This window comes from Somniosus microcephalus, chromosome 12, assembly GCF_052327205.1.
Source record: "Somniosus microcephalus isolate GS21.2 chromosome 12, FLI_Smic_1.0, whole genome shotgun sequence".
In the NCBI taxonomy this organism is placed as follows: domain Eukaryota; kingdom Metazoa; phylum Chordata; class Chondrichthyes; order Squaliformes; family Somniosidae; genus Somniosus; species Somniosus microcephalus.
The window spans coordinates 16,794,614-16,813,730 of NC_140998.1; the positions used below are offsets into that span (position 1 = coordinate 16,794,614).

The following is a 19,117-nucleotide window of genomic DNA, read 5'->3' on the forward strand; positions in this document are numbered from 1 at the left end:
CTGCCTTCCATCCTATCACAGACCTTCCCTTTTGTTCTTTCCTCCCTTCCCCTACACCTGTTACACCTCCAACTTTTTTCAGTTCTGACGAAGGGTCATCGACCTGAAATGTTAACTCTGTTTCTCTCTCTACAGATGCTGCCTGACCTGCTGAGTATTTCCAGCATTTCTGTTTTTTTAAGAGAAATGACCAAGTGCTTATCAACAGATCTTGAGTCTCTTTACTGCCTTACTTTAGCCTGGTCACTGGTCTAACGTGTTTCATTGGAAAGAAAAGAAAGAACTTGCATTTATATAGCACCTTTCAGTGTCTCAGGACGTCCCAAATGCCTACAGCTAATGAAGTACTTTTAAAGTGTACTCACTGTTGCAATGTGGCAGCCAATTTGCGCACAGCAAGCTCCCACAGACAGCAATGTGATAATGACCAGATAATCTGTTTTTTTTAGTGATGTTGATTGAGGGATGAATATTGGCCCCAGGACACCAGGGAGAAATCTCCTGCACTTGCCTTTGAAATAGTGCCATGGGACCTTTTACGTCCACCTGAGAGAGCAGACAGGGCCTCGGTTTAACGTCTCATCCGAAAGACGGCACCTCCGACAGCGCTCCCTCAGCACTGCGCTGGAGTGCCAGCCGAGTTTTTTGTGCTCGAGTCTCTGGAGTGCGACTTGAACCCAAAACCTTCTGAGTCAGAGGCGAGAGTGCTGCCAACTGAGCCACGGGTGACATAATCTTTTTTACAATGTTGGTTGAGGGATAAATATTGGCCACGACACCAGGGAGAACTGCCCAGCTACTCTTCGAAATAGTGCCGTGGGATTTTTTACGTTCACCTAAGAGGGCAGACAGGGCTTCAGTTTAACGTCTCATTCGAAGGACGGCACCTCCAACAGTGCAGTACTCCCTCAATACTGCACTGGGAGTGTCAGCCTGAATATTGTACTCAAGTTCCTCAGCACGAGTCTGGGCCTTGGCTAAAGGAGAAAATTGGAGGAGGAATTTGTAGAAGGATAAAAAAATGTGGCGGTAAGAAGCAATGTTAAAGTGTTTGTCACTGAAATATATATCTTTGTTGGTAGTAAAACTGCTAATATTAGAAGTGCACCTTTTTCTCTTTGTTTCACGTGCACCTTTTTCACACACATGTTTACCTTGCAGACAATTGCCAGGCAGCTGGCAGAGATACTCTTGCGAGGAATGTGTGAACAGAGTTACTGGAATCCACTGGAAGATCCCCCACTGCATTCACTATTGGACGACTCTCTACACCCGGGCTCCAATACCAAGAACTATGCACTCAGCCGGAGGCCGAAAGTGTACACTGGAGATAGGTAAGTCACAGGAACATCAGAACAGGAGTAGGCCATTCAGCCTCTTGAGCCTATTCTGCCATCCAATTAGCTCATGGCTCATCTGTATCCTAACTCCATCTACCCACCTCGGTTCCATAACCATTAATACTCTTGTCTAACAAAAATCTACCAATCCCAGTTTTGAAATTTTCAAGGGACCCCCCAGCCTCAACAGCATATTTGGGGAGAGAGTTCCAGATTTTCACTACCCTTTGTGTGAAGAAGTGATTCCTGATCTAATCCCTGAATGGCCTGGCTCTAATTTTAAGGTGATGCCTCCTTGTTCTGGCCCCCCCCCCCCCCCCCCGCCCCACCAGAGGAAATAGTTTCTCTCTCTCTACCCTATCAACTCCTTTAATCAGCTTAATCACCTCAATTACAGCACCACAATCTTCTATACTCGAGGGAATAGAAGCCGAGTCTGTACAAATGGTCCACATAATTTAACCCTTTTAGCCCCGATACCATTCTGATGAATCTGCACTTTTTAAACAACGAGTCATTTGTCAGACCATTGTAACGTGGCCAATGATGGGTCACTTGCCCGATGCCTCTGTATAGTGTTTGTGCCGTGTCAAGCATCAGTGCATTTTCTTTCTTGTCCTCTTCTGAAGGCGCTGATTGATGCCTGGGTGTAGTTCCAAAGGCCATTGGCAGGCCTCCCCTACCTCAGCCAAGTGATCATCCTTCACTTGTGAGCTGACACACCCATGGAAAACATTACAGCCGAGCCTCATCCTGTCATCACCCGACATCTACACGCGCACATTCACTTTCCAACACAGGTTATTGGATAACCATTGGGATGGGAAACCTGCTGATTTCCCCCCCCCCCCCCCCCTTTCTCTCTCTAGTGCTGGGAAGCTGAGGTCATTACTAGTCCTCTACTGCTGACCCAGCTGTGACGAGCTAACTCAGCACGCACCAGTGATCAAACCTGGGACCTTGCTGCTCTTGTCTAGATCGGTTCCACACTTTGGCTTTATAGTGTACAGTCTCCTCTTAAAATTGAAGTTGATTATTTTGAATTATCTTATTCATTCACATTCAAATTGTGCAAAACAAATGGCTCCCGTTCCGTTTTATTCCAAAGTGTTTCATTTGAATTACTGGGTCATTTAGAATTTTTTTCAAGCCCAAAAAAATGACCGACTTGTGTGGATGCAGCACTTGAAGGGTGATGAGTTTACACGACGCTAACAATGGCATCATGAAACTTATAGAAGCGTTGAAGGCTTTATATTTCTCTCCCTCTGGTTTCCGCTGGTCTTTGTTCATGTAAAATATCATAATCGTCATTCAGCTTCAGAATGGACCATTTCAGGTGCCCTGGGAGGTTTTTAGTTGCTGAAGCTTATGAATGTTTGGCCCCAGATGGTTTAACTAATTAAAGTGTCCTTAATATCAGCAGCAGTAATAATTGTGATCCTTAAGAGCTGAAGAATTGCATTTGATAGTTTGCACAGAAAATGATTGTGGTTTTATGGTGATAAATTACAGCGTACGTATTGATCACACAGCTGGGACAGAAGCTCAGTTGTACAGATTTTGGATGATGAACATATATTTCCCAAGGTGCATGCTGCCTAATCCTCTTAAGCTAACAGCAGCAACCCGGTACATGTCAATTTATTTTCAGGCTTGCTTTTATTCTGTTAAAACCAGATGCCATGTCTGCTTAGGTTTACCTGGTTGTTGCAGAAAGCAGTCGATAGTTCTAAAAGGAGCCCCTGCTAATTTTTTTTTTTTTAAAGCTGCTTTTGTAAGCTATCAAACCCAAAATCAAATCTACAACTTAGTTTCCTTTAATTCTGTTAACAGTAGACCCTTCTGGAGATAACAGGATGATACTGGAGAAGCTGGGGTTCTTCTCCTTAGAGCAGAGAAGGTTAAGAGGACATTTGATAGAGGTTTTCAAAATTGTGAAGGGTTTTGATAGAGTAAATAAGGAGAAACTGTTTCCAGTGGCAGAAGTGCTGGTAACCAGAGGACACAGATTTAAGGTGGTTGGCAAAAGAACCAGAGGCGACATGAGGAAACCTTTTTTTTTTCCACACAGTGAGTTGTTATAATCTGGAATGCGCTGCCTGAAAGGGCGGTGGAAGCAGATTCAATAGTAACTTTCAAAAGGGAATTGGATAGATACATGAAGGGGAAACATTTTGCAGGATTATGGGAAAACAGCAGAGTGGGACTAGTTGGATAGCTCTAGCAAAAAGCTGGCACAGGCATGAGGAGCCCGAATGGCCTCATCCTGTACTGTATCATTCTATGATTCTATGATTCTATCAAGAAAGATTGACCAGGCTGGGGTTCTTTTTTCTAGAAAAGAGAAGGCTAAGGGGTGACCTAATAGAGGTCTTTAAAATTATGAAGGGTTTCGATTGGGTAGACATAGAGAAGGAGGAAGTCTAAAACTAGGGGCTATAAATATAAGATAGTCACCCATAAATCCAATAAAGAATTCTGGAGAAACTTCTTTACCCAGAGACTGGTTAGAATGTAGCACTTGCTGCCACATTGAGTAGTTGAGACGAATCGATGCATTTAAGGGGAAGCTAGATAAGTACATGAGGGAGAAGCTGATAGAGTTACATGAAGTAGGGAGGGAGGAGACTCGTGTGGAGCATTAACACCGGCACAGACCAGTTGGCCTAAATGGCTTGTTTCTGTGCTGTAAATACTTCGTAAAAATTTCCATTCAGATTTATCTTATGTTGTAGGAATGGTCAAATCCCTATCTAGAGATTGAGTTCTACGCAGGTAATCAATCAAAAAGGTTTTTAATGTCAAACTAACGAGTTTAAACAGATTGATGCAAGAGAACTATGAATACAGGTCTTAACAGGTCGGAGGCTCCACGAGGACTGCTAGGGCGGTCCCGTGGATGGCGTCATGACGTCATCACGTTTTTCCCGCGTTTGGGTGATCACGTGATTAGCGGCATGACGTCATCGCGTTTGCCCGCGCTCTTAAAGGGACTGCGCACTGTACATGCAAACAGTATATACAATGGTACAGATTTAGTCTGTAGCTAACACATCGTTAAAGGGAATTATGTATAGTTGTTCAGAGTCCCTCAGTGGCTCTGCCACATGCGCCCCCCCCCCCCCCCCCAAATTGTCTTTAACAGAAAACGTCAAACGGTGAGGGGGGCTTGAACGACTCCTGTATTCCCGAAGCGGAAGCTGTTGGACGACGGGCGGTCTGGCGGGTGGTTGCACTTGTTCTGGCGTGACGACGGTGGGCGGCCGACCTCGTCTCGGTGGCTGTGTGGTCTCGACGGGACGGTCAAGGTCCAGGTGTGCTGGCTTCAAACGGTTGACCGAAATGTGGTTTACCACCGACATCCACCTTGAAGGTTTTGTCTCCTGCCTCTAACACGCGGAAAGGACCAGTGTATGGGGCCTTGAGCAGATCCCGGTGAGCATCGTGGCGGATGAACATGTAGTTGGCTTGTTTCAGCTCTGCTGGAACGTGAGAGCCCTGAAACCCATGATGCGATGTGGGAACCGGCGCGAAACATCTGGCTGCTTCCTGGTGGCTGATAAGCTGGCGTGAGGCGGACCATGGCTCAGTTGGTATTGGCAGGAAATCCCCTGGCACTCGCAGCGGCTGACCATAAACGAGCTCTGCCACGGAAGAGTGAAGATCTTCCTTGGGGGCCGTGCGAAGGCCCAACATGACCCACGGCAGCTTGTCTGCCCATCCAGCGTCTTGGAGGCTGGCCCTCAGTGCGGCCTTAAGCGATCTGTGAAAACGTTCGCACAGACCGTTCGGTTGTGGGTGGTAGGCTGTGGTGCGGTGTAACTTGACACCAAGTCGTTGAGCCACCGCATTCCAGAGTTCGGAGGAAAACTGTGGTCCCCGGTCCGAAGAGATGTCAGCAGGCACTCCAAAACAGTTGATCCATGAAGAGATGAACGCCCTGGCCACGTCCGCCGAAGTAGTAGATGACGGGGGAACCGCCTCCAGCCATCTGGTGGTGCGATCTACTATGGTCAGGATGTGCGTAAAACCATGGGAAGGTGGAAGTGGTCCTACCAGGTCCACATTAACGTGGTCAAACTGTCGCTCAGGAACTGCAAAGGTGGCCAATGGAGCCTTGACGTGGCGCTGTACCTTGGCCTTTTGGCAGACCACGCAGGTGTTGGCCCAGTCGCGGACATCTTTATGCATGCCCCGCCAAACGAACTTAGATGACATTAGTTTCTGAGAAGCCTTCATTCCTGGGTGTGACAACCCATGTATGGCATCAAACACCTTGCGGCGCCAGGCGACCGGCACAATAGTGCGAGGGTCCCGAACGGAGACGTCACACAGCAACGATGTACCAGCCGAATGAAACCTGACGTCGGCCAACTGGAGGCTAGTGGTGTTGGTGCGGTAAGTCTGCACTTCTGGGTCTGAGACTTGGTCTGCTGCCATGAGGGCGTAGTCGATGCCCAGCTGGACCGCATGCACGGTCGCGCGGGAGAGGCAATCTGCCACCAGGTTGTCTTTACCGGCCACGTGCTGAATATCTGGTAAATTCGGAGATGTATGTCAGCTGACGTTGTTGTTGAGATGACCACGGTTCGGCGGTCTTGGCCATGGCAAAGGTCAGTGGCTTATGGTCGACGAAGGCGGTGAAAGGACGTCCTTCCAACAAGAACCGGAAATGGCGGATGGCCAGAAAAAGGGTTAGTAACTCCCTGTCGAAAGTACTGTAGGCCCGCTCGTTACGCCGCAGTTGACGGCTGAAGAATGCCAACGGCTGCCACATCCCGGTCACCCACTGCTCCTGAACAGCGCCGATTGCGTAATCTGACGCGTCGGTGGTGAGGGCGATGGTGGCTCCTGGTAGCGGGTGCGCCAGCATGGTCACGTTGACTAAGGCGCTCTTGGTGTCGGTGAATGCCAGATCCATGTCACCCGTCCAGCCTACCGGATCCTTGCCAGACTTGCCCTTGAGGACCTCGTACAGGGGCTGCATGAGCAGTGCTGCCTTAGGCACGAAACGGTGGTAAAAGTTTACCATGCCGAGGAATTCCTGCAGGGCCTTTATGTTCTGCGGGCGTGGAAAGGATGTCGCCGCCTCCACCTTTGCTTGCAAAGGAACTGCTCCCTCTGCGGTAATGCGATGTCCCAGGAAATCAATTTGATGCAGACCAAACTGACACTTGGCTGGGTTGATAATCAGGCCGTGTTGGCTGAGGCATCGAAAGAGGGTGCGTAGATGAGAGATGTGTTCCTCCTTATTAGGACTGGCGATGAGAATATCGTCTAAGTAGACGAAAAGAAACTTGAGGTCCCGCAGCACGGAGTCCATGAGGCGCTAGAAAGCCTGGGCGGCGTTCTTCAACCCAAATGGCATCCTTAAAAATTCAAAAAGACCGAAAAGGGTGATGACTGTGGTCTTCTGGACGTCTTGCGGGTGCACCGGGACCTGGTGGTAGCCTTGGACAAGGTCAACCTTGGAAAAAACGGTGTTTCCTGCCAAATGGGCAGAGAAATCCTGGATGTGGGGGATCGGGTATCGATCAGGAGTGGTGGCGTCGTTTAGGCGCTGATAGTCGCCGCAGGGCCGCCATCCGCCGCCAGGTTTCAGTACGATGTGAAGAGGCGAAGACCAGGGACTATTCAACCTGCGAATAATCCCCAAGCGTTCCATTGTTGCGAACTCCGCCTTCGCGACCGCTAGCTTGCCAGGTTCGAGGCGCCGGGCCCGCGCATGGCCTAGGGGGCCGGTGGTGGTGATGTGGTGTTCCACACCATGTTTCGTGGCCGCGGAGGAGAACGTGGGCCTGGTCAGGTCTGGAAAATCGCCTAGCAGGCGAGCGAACTCATTTGGAGTCTGGAAAGCGCAGGAGACGGTGCGCGACATGGTGTTACTGCAGTGGCAAGGGATAAAGTGAAACGTGGCCGTGTTGATCAGCCGTCGGTTCCTTACATCGACCAGGAGGCCGTTGGCGCACAGGAAATCTGCACCGAGAATGGCTTGCGAAACCTTGGCCCTAACGAATTCCCAGAAAAACCGCTGGCCGCCGAAGCACACCTGGACCCGCCGTCTGCCGAAGGTCCGAATAGCTCCGCCATTAGCCGCTTCGAGGGGGAGGCCGTGCCTCCCAGCCTGTACATCAAGAGCTGACGTGGGTAGAATGCTGCACTGTGCTCCGGTGTCGCACAGGAACCGACGACCGGAGAGGGTATCTGTGATGAAGAGCAACTTGCCTGCATTGCCATCGTGGCTGCGGGGCACCCGTTAGACCTGTTCTTCGTTGGACGGAGTTGTTTTTTTTTGAGAGAAGCTGCAGGGAGGGCGGCAACATCTCGCATTCGCGCCAAACCGCGTGTGGTAGAAGCACAGCCCCGCGGGCTGAGGAGCTGGGGCGTCGTCTGTGGGGGATGGGCGCCTCATGGCAGCGCAGTACTGTTGCATAACAGCGAATGTTTTGTCTGCCTCGGCAGCGAGCGCTGCACAGTCTTCAACCTCGGATCTCGCCAAGGCCGCTTGCACTTGCTCTGGTAATTGGCTGAGGAATAACTCTCTGAAGAGAAAGCATTCCGGTTCGGAGCTGAGGAGTGTGAGCATTTGGCATTTGGCTCATCAGCTCGGAAGGTTTGGAGTCCCCGATCCCGGGCATAGCAAGCAGCCGACGGGCGCGCTCTGATTTCGTGAGCCCAAAAACCTGTAGCAACCGCGCCTTGAGGGTCTCATACTTGCGGTCCGCTGGGGTGTTCCCGAGAAGACTGATGATCCGCGAGGCGGTAGAGCCGTCGAGTGCGGAGACCACGTATAAGTATCGGGTCTGATCCTCAACGATGCCTCTCGGAGCGAACTGGGCTTCAACTTGGATGAACCACGAGGTCGCTTGTTGCTCCCAGAACTGCGGCAGCTTCAACGAAACGGCGTTTGCCTCCATGCTGTGTTCCTTTTGCGAAATCCGTTCACAAAAGTCGGGGTTACCAATGTAGGAATGGTCAAATTCCTATCTAGAGATTGAGTTCGACGCAGGCAATCAATCAAAAAGGTTTTTAATGTCAAACTAACGAGTTTAAACAGATTGATGCAAGAGAACTATGAATACAGGTCTTAACAGGTCGGAGGCTCCACGAGGACTGCCAGGGCGGTCCTATGGATGGAGTCATGATGTCATCACGTTTTTCCCGCGTTTGGGTGATCACGTGATTAGCGGCATGACGTCATTGCGTTTGCCCACGCTCTTAAAGGGACCACGCACTGTACATGCAAACAGTATATACAATGGTACAGATTTAGTCTGTAGCTAACACATCGTTAAAGGGAATTATGTACAGTTGTTCAGAGTCCCTCAGTGGCTCTGCCACAATGTTATGCTGATAGAGTTAGATGAGGAAAGATGGGAGGAGGCGCGAGTGGAACATAAACACCGGCGTGGACTGAATGGCCTGTTCCTGTGCCGTAAATCCTATGTAATCTATTCAGTTGATAAAGGTAGTGATGAGTCACCAGGCTCAGATGGTATGCATCCCAGAATAATGAAAGAAGTTGGGTGAAGAGATCATGGTGGCACTAACCAGAATGTCCCAGAAAACTTTAGAAAGAGGAATGGAACCAAGGACTGGAGAGTGGCATATGTTGCACCCCATTCATGAAGGGGAACAACCAGGAAAATCTAGGCTAGGTAATTTTACCTCGATAGTAGGTAAACTGCTTTAGTCCCTAATGAAATTTAGTGAACATTTAGATAGGCATAGGCTAATCAGGGACAATATCATGGATTGGTAAAGAGCAGGCCATTTTTGACGAATTTCATTGTATTTTTTGACGAAGTCACAGAATGGACGTTATATGCCTGGATTTTTAGAAGGTATTTTATAAATTGCCACTTAAGAATCTTGTTACAAAAATTAGGGTACATGGTACTAAAAGAAATGCAGCTGAATGGACAGAGAAATGGCTACGGAATGGAAAGTAACCAGTTAGGGTAAATGGGTGTTTTTTGGATTGGTAGAATTTGAGTAGCAGTGTGCCCCAGGGATCTCTGCTAGGACTTTTTTTGTTTTTCATTAGAAATGATTTCGACATGAGCACAAGAGGAATGGTATTAAAGTTTGTTAATGATGCCAAATTAGGGTGCATGAAAAACTGAGGGAGATAGCAGGAGGACGTGGACAAGTTAGTAGAGTGGGCAGGTAGGTAGCAGATGCAGTTCAATACAACTACTATAACTGCAATAACTACTACTAGCATTAATGTAATGCCTTTACCATAGAAAAACATCCTGAACTGTTTCAGAGAGATATGAGGAAAGGAGCCATAGGAGGGCTGACCTAAAGTTTGGCCAGAGAAGTGGGTTTTAAGAAAGGTCTTAAAGGAGAAGAGTGAGGTGGTGCCGTGGTGAGGTTCAGTAGGGAGCAATGTTCCCCATAATCTTTCTTGGAGCTGCACGACCCCTTTAAGGGGTTCTGTGGGCCATTCAAAATGCCGCACATGTACAGGTTTTGCGTTGAAAAGCCGACAAGCCGGCTGCGCAGGATCCCTGGAGCGCTGCGCAACCGCGCAGTTTAAAGGGAACATTAAATAGGGAGTGAATTCTAGAGTACGGGGCTAGGCAATTAAAGGCACAGCCGCTAATGTGGGTGCATAAGGAGTGGGGGCGGGCAAAAGGCCTGTGTCAGAGGAACAGTGAGTATGGGTTGTAGCACTGGAGGAGGTCACAGATACGGAGCGAGTGATTTAAAGACAAGGACAAGAACTTTAAATTTGAGATTTTGGAGGAACTGGGAACTAATGTACAGGAGACTTTGGTTTATCCGGAGGTTGTATGTCCGGAAACCTCGATCTACCGGCAGAAATCAGGAGCCGTTTTGTTAGGTTTTTTTTCTTCTCGTGGCTTTTTTTTTCCAACAGTCAGGCTCTGCAAAGTCTCTCTGAAGCTGTTGCTAAGCTACAGAGACGCTTCTAAGGTACGGCCGACTGTTTCGAAGCTGTTGCTAAGCAACAGTGTTTGTTGCCAGATACGGAGCTGCAAATCTCCGTATGCTTCAACATTAACGCTGGTATGTCCGGCAGTTTTGATAGATCGGCAACAGCTCGGTCCCGTCGGTGCCAGATATAACAAAGTTTTCTGTAGTACAGTGAGGATGGGCTCATTGGGCGAGTGGGATTGGGTTGGCGATAGAATCCAACCAGCAGAGCTTTGGGCAATCTGGAGTTTCTGGAGAGTGCAGGAAGGAGGCCAGCAAGAAGATCATTGAGTAATTAGAATCATAGAACAGTACAGCACAGGAGGAGGCCATTTGTCACATCGAGCTTGCGCCGGCTCTTTCGAAAAGCAATCCAGTTAGTCCCACTCCCTGGCTCCTTCCCCATATCCCTGCAATTTTTTCTCCTTCAAGTATTTATCCAATTCTCTTTTGGAAGCTACTAGAATCTGTATTCACCACCCTATAGGGCAGTGCATTCCAAATCCTAACCAGTCATTGCATAAAAACATTTTCCTCATGTCGCCTCTGGTTCTTTTGCCAATTACCTTAAATCTGTGCCCGCTGGTTATTGACCCTTCAGCCATTGGAAACAGTTTCTCTATTAGTTAAACCCTTCATGACTTTAAACACAATATATATAAATGATCTAGACGAGGGAACGAGATGTAATATCTCCAAGTTTGCAGACAACACAAAGCTGGGTGGGCGTGTGTGCTGTGAGGAGGATGCAGAGAAACTCCAGTATGATTTGGACAGATTGGGCAGATGCATGGCAAATGCAGTATAATGTGGATAAATGCGAGGTTATCCACTTCGGTAGAAAAAACAGGAAGGCAGATTATTATCTGAACAGCAATAGATTGGGAAAAGGGGAAGTGCAACGAGACCTGGGTGTCCTTGTGCACCAGTCGCTGAAGGTAAGCATGCAGGTGCAGCAGGCGGTTAAGAAGGCAAATGGTATGTTGGCCTTCATAGCGAGAGGATTCGAGTACAGGAGCAAGGATGTCTTGCTGCAGTTGTACAGGGCCTTGGTGAGACCACACCTTGAGTTATTGTGTGCAGTTTTGGTCGCCTTATCTGAGGAAGGATGTTCTTGCCATGGAGAGAGTGCAGTGAAGATTCACCAGACTGATACCTGGGATGGCAGGAATGACGTATGAGGAGAGATTGGGTCGATTAGGCTTATATTCGCTAGAGTTTAGAAGAATGAGAGGGGATCTCATTGAAACTTATAAAATTCTAACAGGACTAGACAGACTAGATGCAGGAAGGATGTTCCCGATGGCGGGGGAGTCCAGAGCCAGGGGTCACAGTCTAAGGATAAGGGGTATGCCATTTAGGATTGAGATGAGGAGGAATTTCTTCACCCAGAGAGTGGTGAACCTGTGGAATTCTCTACCACAAAAGGCAGTTGAAGCCAATTCATTAAATATATTCAAGGAGGAGTTAGATATATTTCTTACGGCTAAAGGGATCAAGGGATATGGGGAGAAAGCAGGGACAGGGTACTGAATTTGGATGATCAGCCATGATCTCATTAAATGGCGGAACAGGCTTGAGGGTCCGAATGGCCTACTTCTGCTCCTATCTTCTATGTATCTATCAAATCTCCTCATAGCCTTCTCTGCTCTAAGGAGAACAACCCCAGCTTCTCCAGTCTATCCACGTAACTGTAATCCCTCATCCCTGGAACCTAGAAAATCTTTTCTGTACCCTCGCCAAAGCTTTCACATCCTTCCTAAATAGGGTCCTGAGGTAACAAAGGCATGTATAATAGTTTCGGTGGCAGATGGGTTGAGGTAGGGGAGGAAGCAGGTGATGTTACAGAGGAGGAGCTTTTCTGATGGAGAGATTGTGGAGTCAAAATTTCAGCTTGGGGTTGAAGAGGTTGCGAACAGTCTAGTTTGGACTGAGACATTGGCAGGGAAGGGGGACGGAATAGTCAGTGGTTCAGGAGTGGAGTTTGTGGTAAGGTCTGAAGAGCAAGGCTTTGACGTACCCAATGGACTTCAAGTGAGAGCAGAATTGGCTCAATTATAATGTATTTCAAACAGCATTCACTGCCTCGCACCACAGGCGAAAAATGTCCATGAGCTGCCAGTAGTGGAGGGATCGTACCTCAGTTCGAGTCACGGCCTTCTAGAGAGGAGGGGAGAAATGAAAGGATGGTGAATCTGATCATATGGAGCACATACACCAGCATAGACCAGTTGGTTCGTATGGCCTGTTTCTGTGCTGTAGATTGTATATAATTCCAGGGAGCACATTTTGACTTTTATTAAAGAGCTTTTTTTTCTTTTATCTACCAAACCTCTAATTATGTTCTATCCAAAATAGAACTTCTGACTGATAAAATCTGTCAGGTTTACGTTTCTTAGTATTTGAATTTTGAAAAGCTGCTGTTAGCTCCGACTGCACACATTTTCAGCTTGTTAGTACAGAAAGGTTAGGAATTCAGCTGTTATAAAAAAAAAAATTTGATGCTCCCTTCCTAAAGTGCATCAGACATGTAAAATGAAAGCTTTGTAGATTTTGATTAATTGGTGCAGACTCGGGGAGGAGAAGAGGGATGTGATCAATTATAATTTACTATCTGGTATCTGGGAGTCAGGGAAGGAATTCTGTAAGCTGTTCTGCACCTCGAGCCTGTTCCGCCATTCAGTTAGATCGCGGATGATCTGTATCTTAACTCCTTGGTTCCATATCCCTTAATACGCTTACCTAATAAGCTATCAATCTCAGTTTTGAAATTTTCAATTGACCCCCCAGTCTCAACAACTTTTTGGGGAAGAGCGTTCCTGATTTCCACTACCCTTTGTGTGAAGAAGTGCTTTCTGACATCACCCCTGAATGGCCTGGCTGTAATTTTACAGTTATGTCCCCTTGTTCTGGACTCCCCCCACCAAAGGAAAGAGTTTCTCTCTATCTACCCTGTCAACTACTTTGACCATCTTAAACATCTCAATGAGATCACCCCTTAATTGCCCATAATGGGAATATGTGCTTAGTCTAAGGGAAGGGGAAAGCTTTTCTTTCCCTTCTGGCTCTGAACCATATTGCAAGGCAAGAGACATCGATGCATGTTCTTTTGGCACCACCACTGACCTGGGAAACAACATTTGCCTTGAATTGTCACCCTTCAGTAACTTGGAGCTTATGCTTTCTGGGGCTCTTCCCGAGATTTCCACTTGTGACTTTAACAGCTGCAGCCCCAGAATTAAAGGAAAGTCCTGAGACAGTCAGCAAAATCTCACTGCGCATCGGTTTGGGAAACCAAACTTTCTTTACCGAGAATGGTTAGAATGTGGATCTTGCTACCACATTAACGTAGTTGAGGTGAATAGCATAGATGCATTTAAGGGGAAGCTAGATAAGTACATGAGGGAGAAAGGAATAAAAGGATATGTTGATAGGGTGAGATGAATTAAGATGGGAGGAGGTTTGTGTGGAGCATAATCACCGGCATAGATCAGTTGGGCTGAATGGCCTGTTTCTGCGCTGTCTCCAACAAAAGAGAGTATAACCACTGCCCATGACATTCAACGGCATTACCATCGCCGAATCCCCCACCATCAACATCCTGGGAGTCACCATTGACCAGAAACTTAACTGGACCAGGTCAGAGGCTGGGTATTCTGCGGTGCGTGTCTCACCTCCTGACTCCCCAAAGCCTTTCCACCATCTACAAGGCACAAGTCAGGAGTGTGATGGAATACTCTGCACTTGCCTGGATGAGTGCAGCTCCAACAACTTTCAAGAAGCTCGTCACCATCCAGGACAAAGCAGCCCGCTTGATTGGCACCCCATCACCAACTTAAACATTCACTCCTTCCACCACCGGCGCACCGTGGCTGCAGTATGTACCATCTACAAGATGCACTGCAGTAACTCAGCAAGGCTTCTTCGACAGCACCTCCCAAACCCGCGACCTCTACCACCTAGGAGGACAAGGGCAGCAGGCATGGGAGCACGATCAACTCCAGGTTCCCCTCCATCCTGACTTGGAAATATATCGCTGTTCCTTCATTGTCCCTAGGTCAAAATCATGGGACTCCCTCCCGAACAGCACTGTGGGAGTACCTTCACCACAAGGACTGCAGCGGTTCACGAAGGCGCCTCACCACCACCTTCTCAAGGGCAATTAGGGATAGAAACATAGAAAAATAGGAGCAGGAGTAGGCCATTCGACCCTTCGAGCCTGCTCCGCCATTCAATATGATCATGGCTGATTCTCTATCGCAATACCATATTCCCGCTCTCTCCCCATACCCCTTGACGTCTTTTGCATCTAGAAATCTATCTATCTCCTTCTTAAATATATTCAGTGACTTGGCCTCCACAGTCTTCTGTGGTAGAGAATTCCACAGGTTCACCACCCTCAAAAGTGAAGAAATTTCTTCTCATCTCAGTCCTAAATGTTCTACCCCGTATCCTGAAACTGTGATTCCTCGTTCTAGAGCCCCAAGCAGGGGAAACATCCTCCCTGCATCCAGTCTGTCTAGCCCTGTCGGAATTTAAAACGTTTCAATGAGATCCCCTCTCATTCTTCTAAACTCTAGTGAATACAGGCCTAGTCGACCCAATTTCTCCTTATACGACAGTCCTGCCATCCCAGAAATCAGTCTGGTGAACCTTCGCTGCACTACCTCTGGCAATTATATCCTTTCTTAGGTAAGGAGACCAAAACTGCACACAGTACTCCAGGTGTGGTCTCACCAAGGCCCTGTATAACTGTAGTAAGACATCCTTGCTCCTGTACTCAAATCCTCTTGCAATGAAGGCCAACATACCATTTGCCTTCCTAACTGCTTGCTGCACCTGCATGTTTGCTTTCAGTGACTGGTGTACAAGAGCACCCAGGTCCCTTTGTACATGAACATTTCCCAATCTATCACCATTTAAATAATACTCTGCCTTTCTGTTTTTCCTACCAAAGTGGATAACTTCACATTCATCCACGTTATACTGCATCTGCCATGTATTTGCCCACTCACTCAACTTGTCTAAGTCGCTTTGAAGCCTCTTTGCATCCTCCTCACAACTCACAATCCCACCTAGTTTTGTGTCGTCAGTAAACTTGGAAATATTACATTTAGTTCCCTCATCCAATTCATTGATATATATTGTGAATAGCTGGGGCCCAAGCGCTGCTCCCTGCGGTACCCCACTAGTCACCGCCTGCCACCCTGAAAAAGACCCATTTATTCCTACTCTCTGTTTCCTGTCTGTTAACCAATTTTCAATCCATGCCAGTATATTACCCCCAATCCCATGTGCTTTAATTTTGCACACTAACCTCTTATGTGGGACTTTATCAAAGGCCTTCTGAAAATCCAAATACACCACATCCACTGGTTCTCCCTTATCTATTCTACCAGTTACATCCTCAAAAAAACTCCAGTAGGTTTGTCAAACACGATTTCCCTTTCATAAAGCCATGTTGACTTTGCCTAATCCCCGTTGATATTTTCTAATTGTCCTGTTATCACATCCTTTATAAGAGACTAGCATTTTTCCTACTACTGATGCTAGACTAACCGGTCTGTAGTTCCCTGTTTTCTCTCCCTCCTTTTTTAAATAGTGGGGTTACATTTGCCATCCTCCAATCTGCAGGAACTGTTCCATAATCTATAGAATTTTGGAAGATGACAGCGTAAGCGAGTTTGGAAGGCAGAGGAAACAAAGGCTAGAAAATAGACAACATGGGAGTTTAGCGGTGCTAAATGGTATATACTTCAACGCAAGGAATCTAGGGAATAAAGCAGATGAGCTGAGGGCACAGATAGACACGTGGGAGTATGATATTATAGCTATTACTGAGACATGGCTGAAAGAAGGGCAGGAATGGCAGCTCAACATTCCTGGTTACAGGGTTTTCAGATGAGATAGGGGGATAAAAAAAGGGGGGGATCACAATATTGATTAAAGAAACAATGTAGGCAAATTTCTGAGACGTACAAAAATAGGGCAGTAATAGTAGGGGATTTCAACTTCCCCAATATTAACTGGGATAAAATTAGTGTGAAAGGTATCGAGGGAGCAGAATTCTTAAAATGCATTCAGGAGAACTTTTTTAGCCAGTACATAGCAAGCCCAACAAGAGAGGGGGCAGTTCTGGACCTAGTTTTAGGGAACAAAGCTGGACAGGTGGAAAGGGGATCAGTGGGAGAGCATATTGGTGGTAGTGATCATAATTCAGTTAGATTTAGCGTAGTTAAGGAAAAGGACAAGGATAGACCAGGAATAAAAGTTCTCCAATTGGGGTAAAGCTAATTTTATTAAGCTGAGATGTGATTTAGCCAAAGTGGACTGGAGACAGAAACTTGAAGGTAAATCAGTGTCAGGGCAGTGGGAGGCATTCAAGGAGGAGATAGTGAGGGTTCAGAGCAAGTATATTCCTGATGCACTATTAACAACACCAAAGACTACGAGTTGAACTTATACAAAGTAGGCTTTTATTGACTAAGAACTGGAGCATGCCTCTGCTAGTGGATCCATCCTAAGAGCTCCCGGGGGAAGGGTGGTGAGTCACCTTTATACCCAGGCTTAGGGGTGGAGCCAGGGGCGAAGACATGCCCGGACCTGTACAGAGTTAACAGTGGTTTACCACACAGACATGTACAGAGTTAGCAGTGGTTTACCACATTCATCCCTCGTTTAAAAAAGAGTCCGGCGGGGTGAAGTGTTTCAAAAGTTCGTATACGAAAGTCTCTCCGGGGGTCTTGTCTGCTGTAATGATCTTCGTGGTGCCGGTTGCGGCGGTTCTTTGCCCGCGGCCGCTTCTCGCGTGGGACGGAGCACTGGCGTGTCGTCCTCTCGAGGTAGGGATGGCACCGGCATGTCGTCAGTTCGTGGTAGACACCCCGGTGGTGCGTCGTGGGTAGTGGTGGTGGGTGGAGGTAGTGGATGGTGATCGATGGTGTTTCGGGTGGTACCTGAGGGTGCGAGGTCTCGAATTGAGACTGTCCTCCCGCCCGTCAGGATACGCCACGTAGGCGTACTGTGGGTTGGCGTGGAGGAGGTGAACCTTTTCGACCAGGGGGTCCGTCTTATGGCTCCTCACGTGTTTCCTGAGCAGGACGGGTCCCGGAGACGTCCGCCATGGCGGTAGTGATGTCCCCGAGGTGGATTTCCTGGGGAAGACGAACATCTTCTCGTGAGGGGTGGCGTTTGTGGCAGTACAGAGCAGTGATCGTATGGAGTGGAGCACATCGGGGAGGACATCTTGCCGGCGGGAGATTGGGAGGCCCTTGGAGTTTAGGGCGAGCATGGCGGTCTTCCACACCGTTGCGTTCTCCCCCTCTACCTGTCCGTTACCCCGGGGGTTGTAGCTGGTAGCCCTGCTCGTGGCTATGCCCTTCTCGAGCAGGTACTGGCGCAGCTCGTCGCTCATGAACGACGAGCCCCTGTCGCTGTGGATGTAATTGGGGGAAGCCAAATATGGCGAACAGGTCGTTGAGGCACCTGATGACTGTGGCGCTGGTCATGTCCGGGCAGGGGATGGCGAAGGGGAAACGGGAGTACTCGTCAATAATATTGAGGAAGTACGTGTTGCGGTCAGAGGAGGGAAGGGGCCCCTTGAAATCGACGCTGAGACGTTCGAAGGGGCGGGTGGCTTTAACCAGGTGTGCCCTGTCTGGCCTATAAAAATGCGGTTTGCATTCGGCGCAGTTCCTGGTCATGGTCCTGACCTCCTCGATGGAGTAAGGCAGGTTGCGAGCTTTAATAAAATGGAAGAACCTGGTGACCCCTCGGGTGGCAGAGATCATTGTGGAGGGTCCGTAGCCTATCGACTTGTGCGTTGGCACATGTCCCACGGGATAGGGCGTCTGGGGGCTCATTAAGTTTCCCGGGCCGGTATAAGATATCGTAGTTGTAGGTGGATAACTCGATCCTCCACCGCAATATCTTATCATTTTTGATTTTCCCCCTTTGCCTGTTGTTAAACATAAATGCTACTGACCGTTGGTCAGTGAGCAGGGTGAAATGTTTACCGGCCAGGTAATGCCTCCAGTGCCGTACAGCCTCCACTATCGCCTGGGCCTCCTTCTCGACTGAGGAGTGTCGAATTTCGGGGCCCTGGAGGGTCTGTGAAAAGAAGGCCACGGGTCTCCCCGCCTGGTTAAGGGTTGCGGCTAGGGCGAAGTCGGATGCATCGCTCTCCACTTGGAAAGGGATGGACTCATCCACTGCGTGCATTGTGGCCTTCGCAATGTCCTCTTTTATGAGGGTGAAGGCCGCACGGGCCTCTGCCGTCAGGGGGAAGGAGGTTGACTTGATGAGGGGTCGGGCTTTGTCCGCATAGTTGGGCACCCACTGGGCGTAGTAAGAGAAGAACCCTAGGCATCTCTTCAGGGCTTTTAGGCAGTGGGGGAGGGGTAGTTCCAGGAGGGGGCGCATTCGGTCGGGGTCGGGGCCGATGACTCTGTTTTCCACCACGCAGCCAAGAATAGCAAGTCGCGTGGTGCGGAACATACATTTTTCTCTGTTGTATGTCAGATTCAGCCGTTGGGCTGTACGGAGGAATTTTTCTAGGTTGGCGTCGTGGTCATGGCCGCAGATGGTGACGTTGTCTAGATAGGGGAAGGTGGCCTGCAGCGCGTTCTGGTCAACCATCCGGTCCATCTCCCTTTGGAAGACCTTTACCCCGTTGGTGACGCCGAAGGGGACTCGGAGGAAGTGGTAGAGGCGACCGTCTGCCTCGAAGGCCGTGTACTGGCGGTCCTCGGGCCTGATGGGGAGCTGGTGGTATGCCGACTTCAGATCAATCGTCGAGAATACCCGGTATTGTGCTATCTGCTATCTCCGTG

At 48.5% G+C, this 19,117-nt stretch overlaps 1 protein-coding gene across 7 annotated transcripts in view; it reads left to right on the forward strand.

Moving 5' to 3' along the window:
- The window catches only part of ttc7b (tetratricopeptide repeat domain 7B), a 499,428-nt gene that overhangs the window by 123,956 nt on the left and 356,355 nt on the right, over window positions 1-19,117 (forward strand). For all 7 annotated transcript variants that reach the window (XM_086002622.1, XM_086002620.1, XM_086002625.1 and 4 more), the window contains exon 7: window positions 1,162-1,334. In XM_086002622.1, the coding sequence (XP_085858748.1) occupies window positions 1,162-1,334 (173 nt within the window). The remainder of the gene's footprint in view (window positions 1-1,161; window positions 1,335-19,117) is intronic.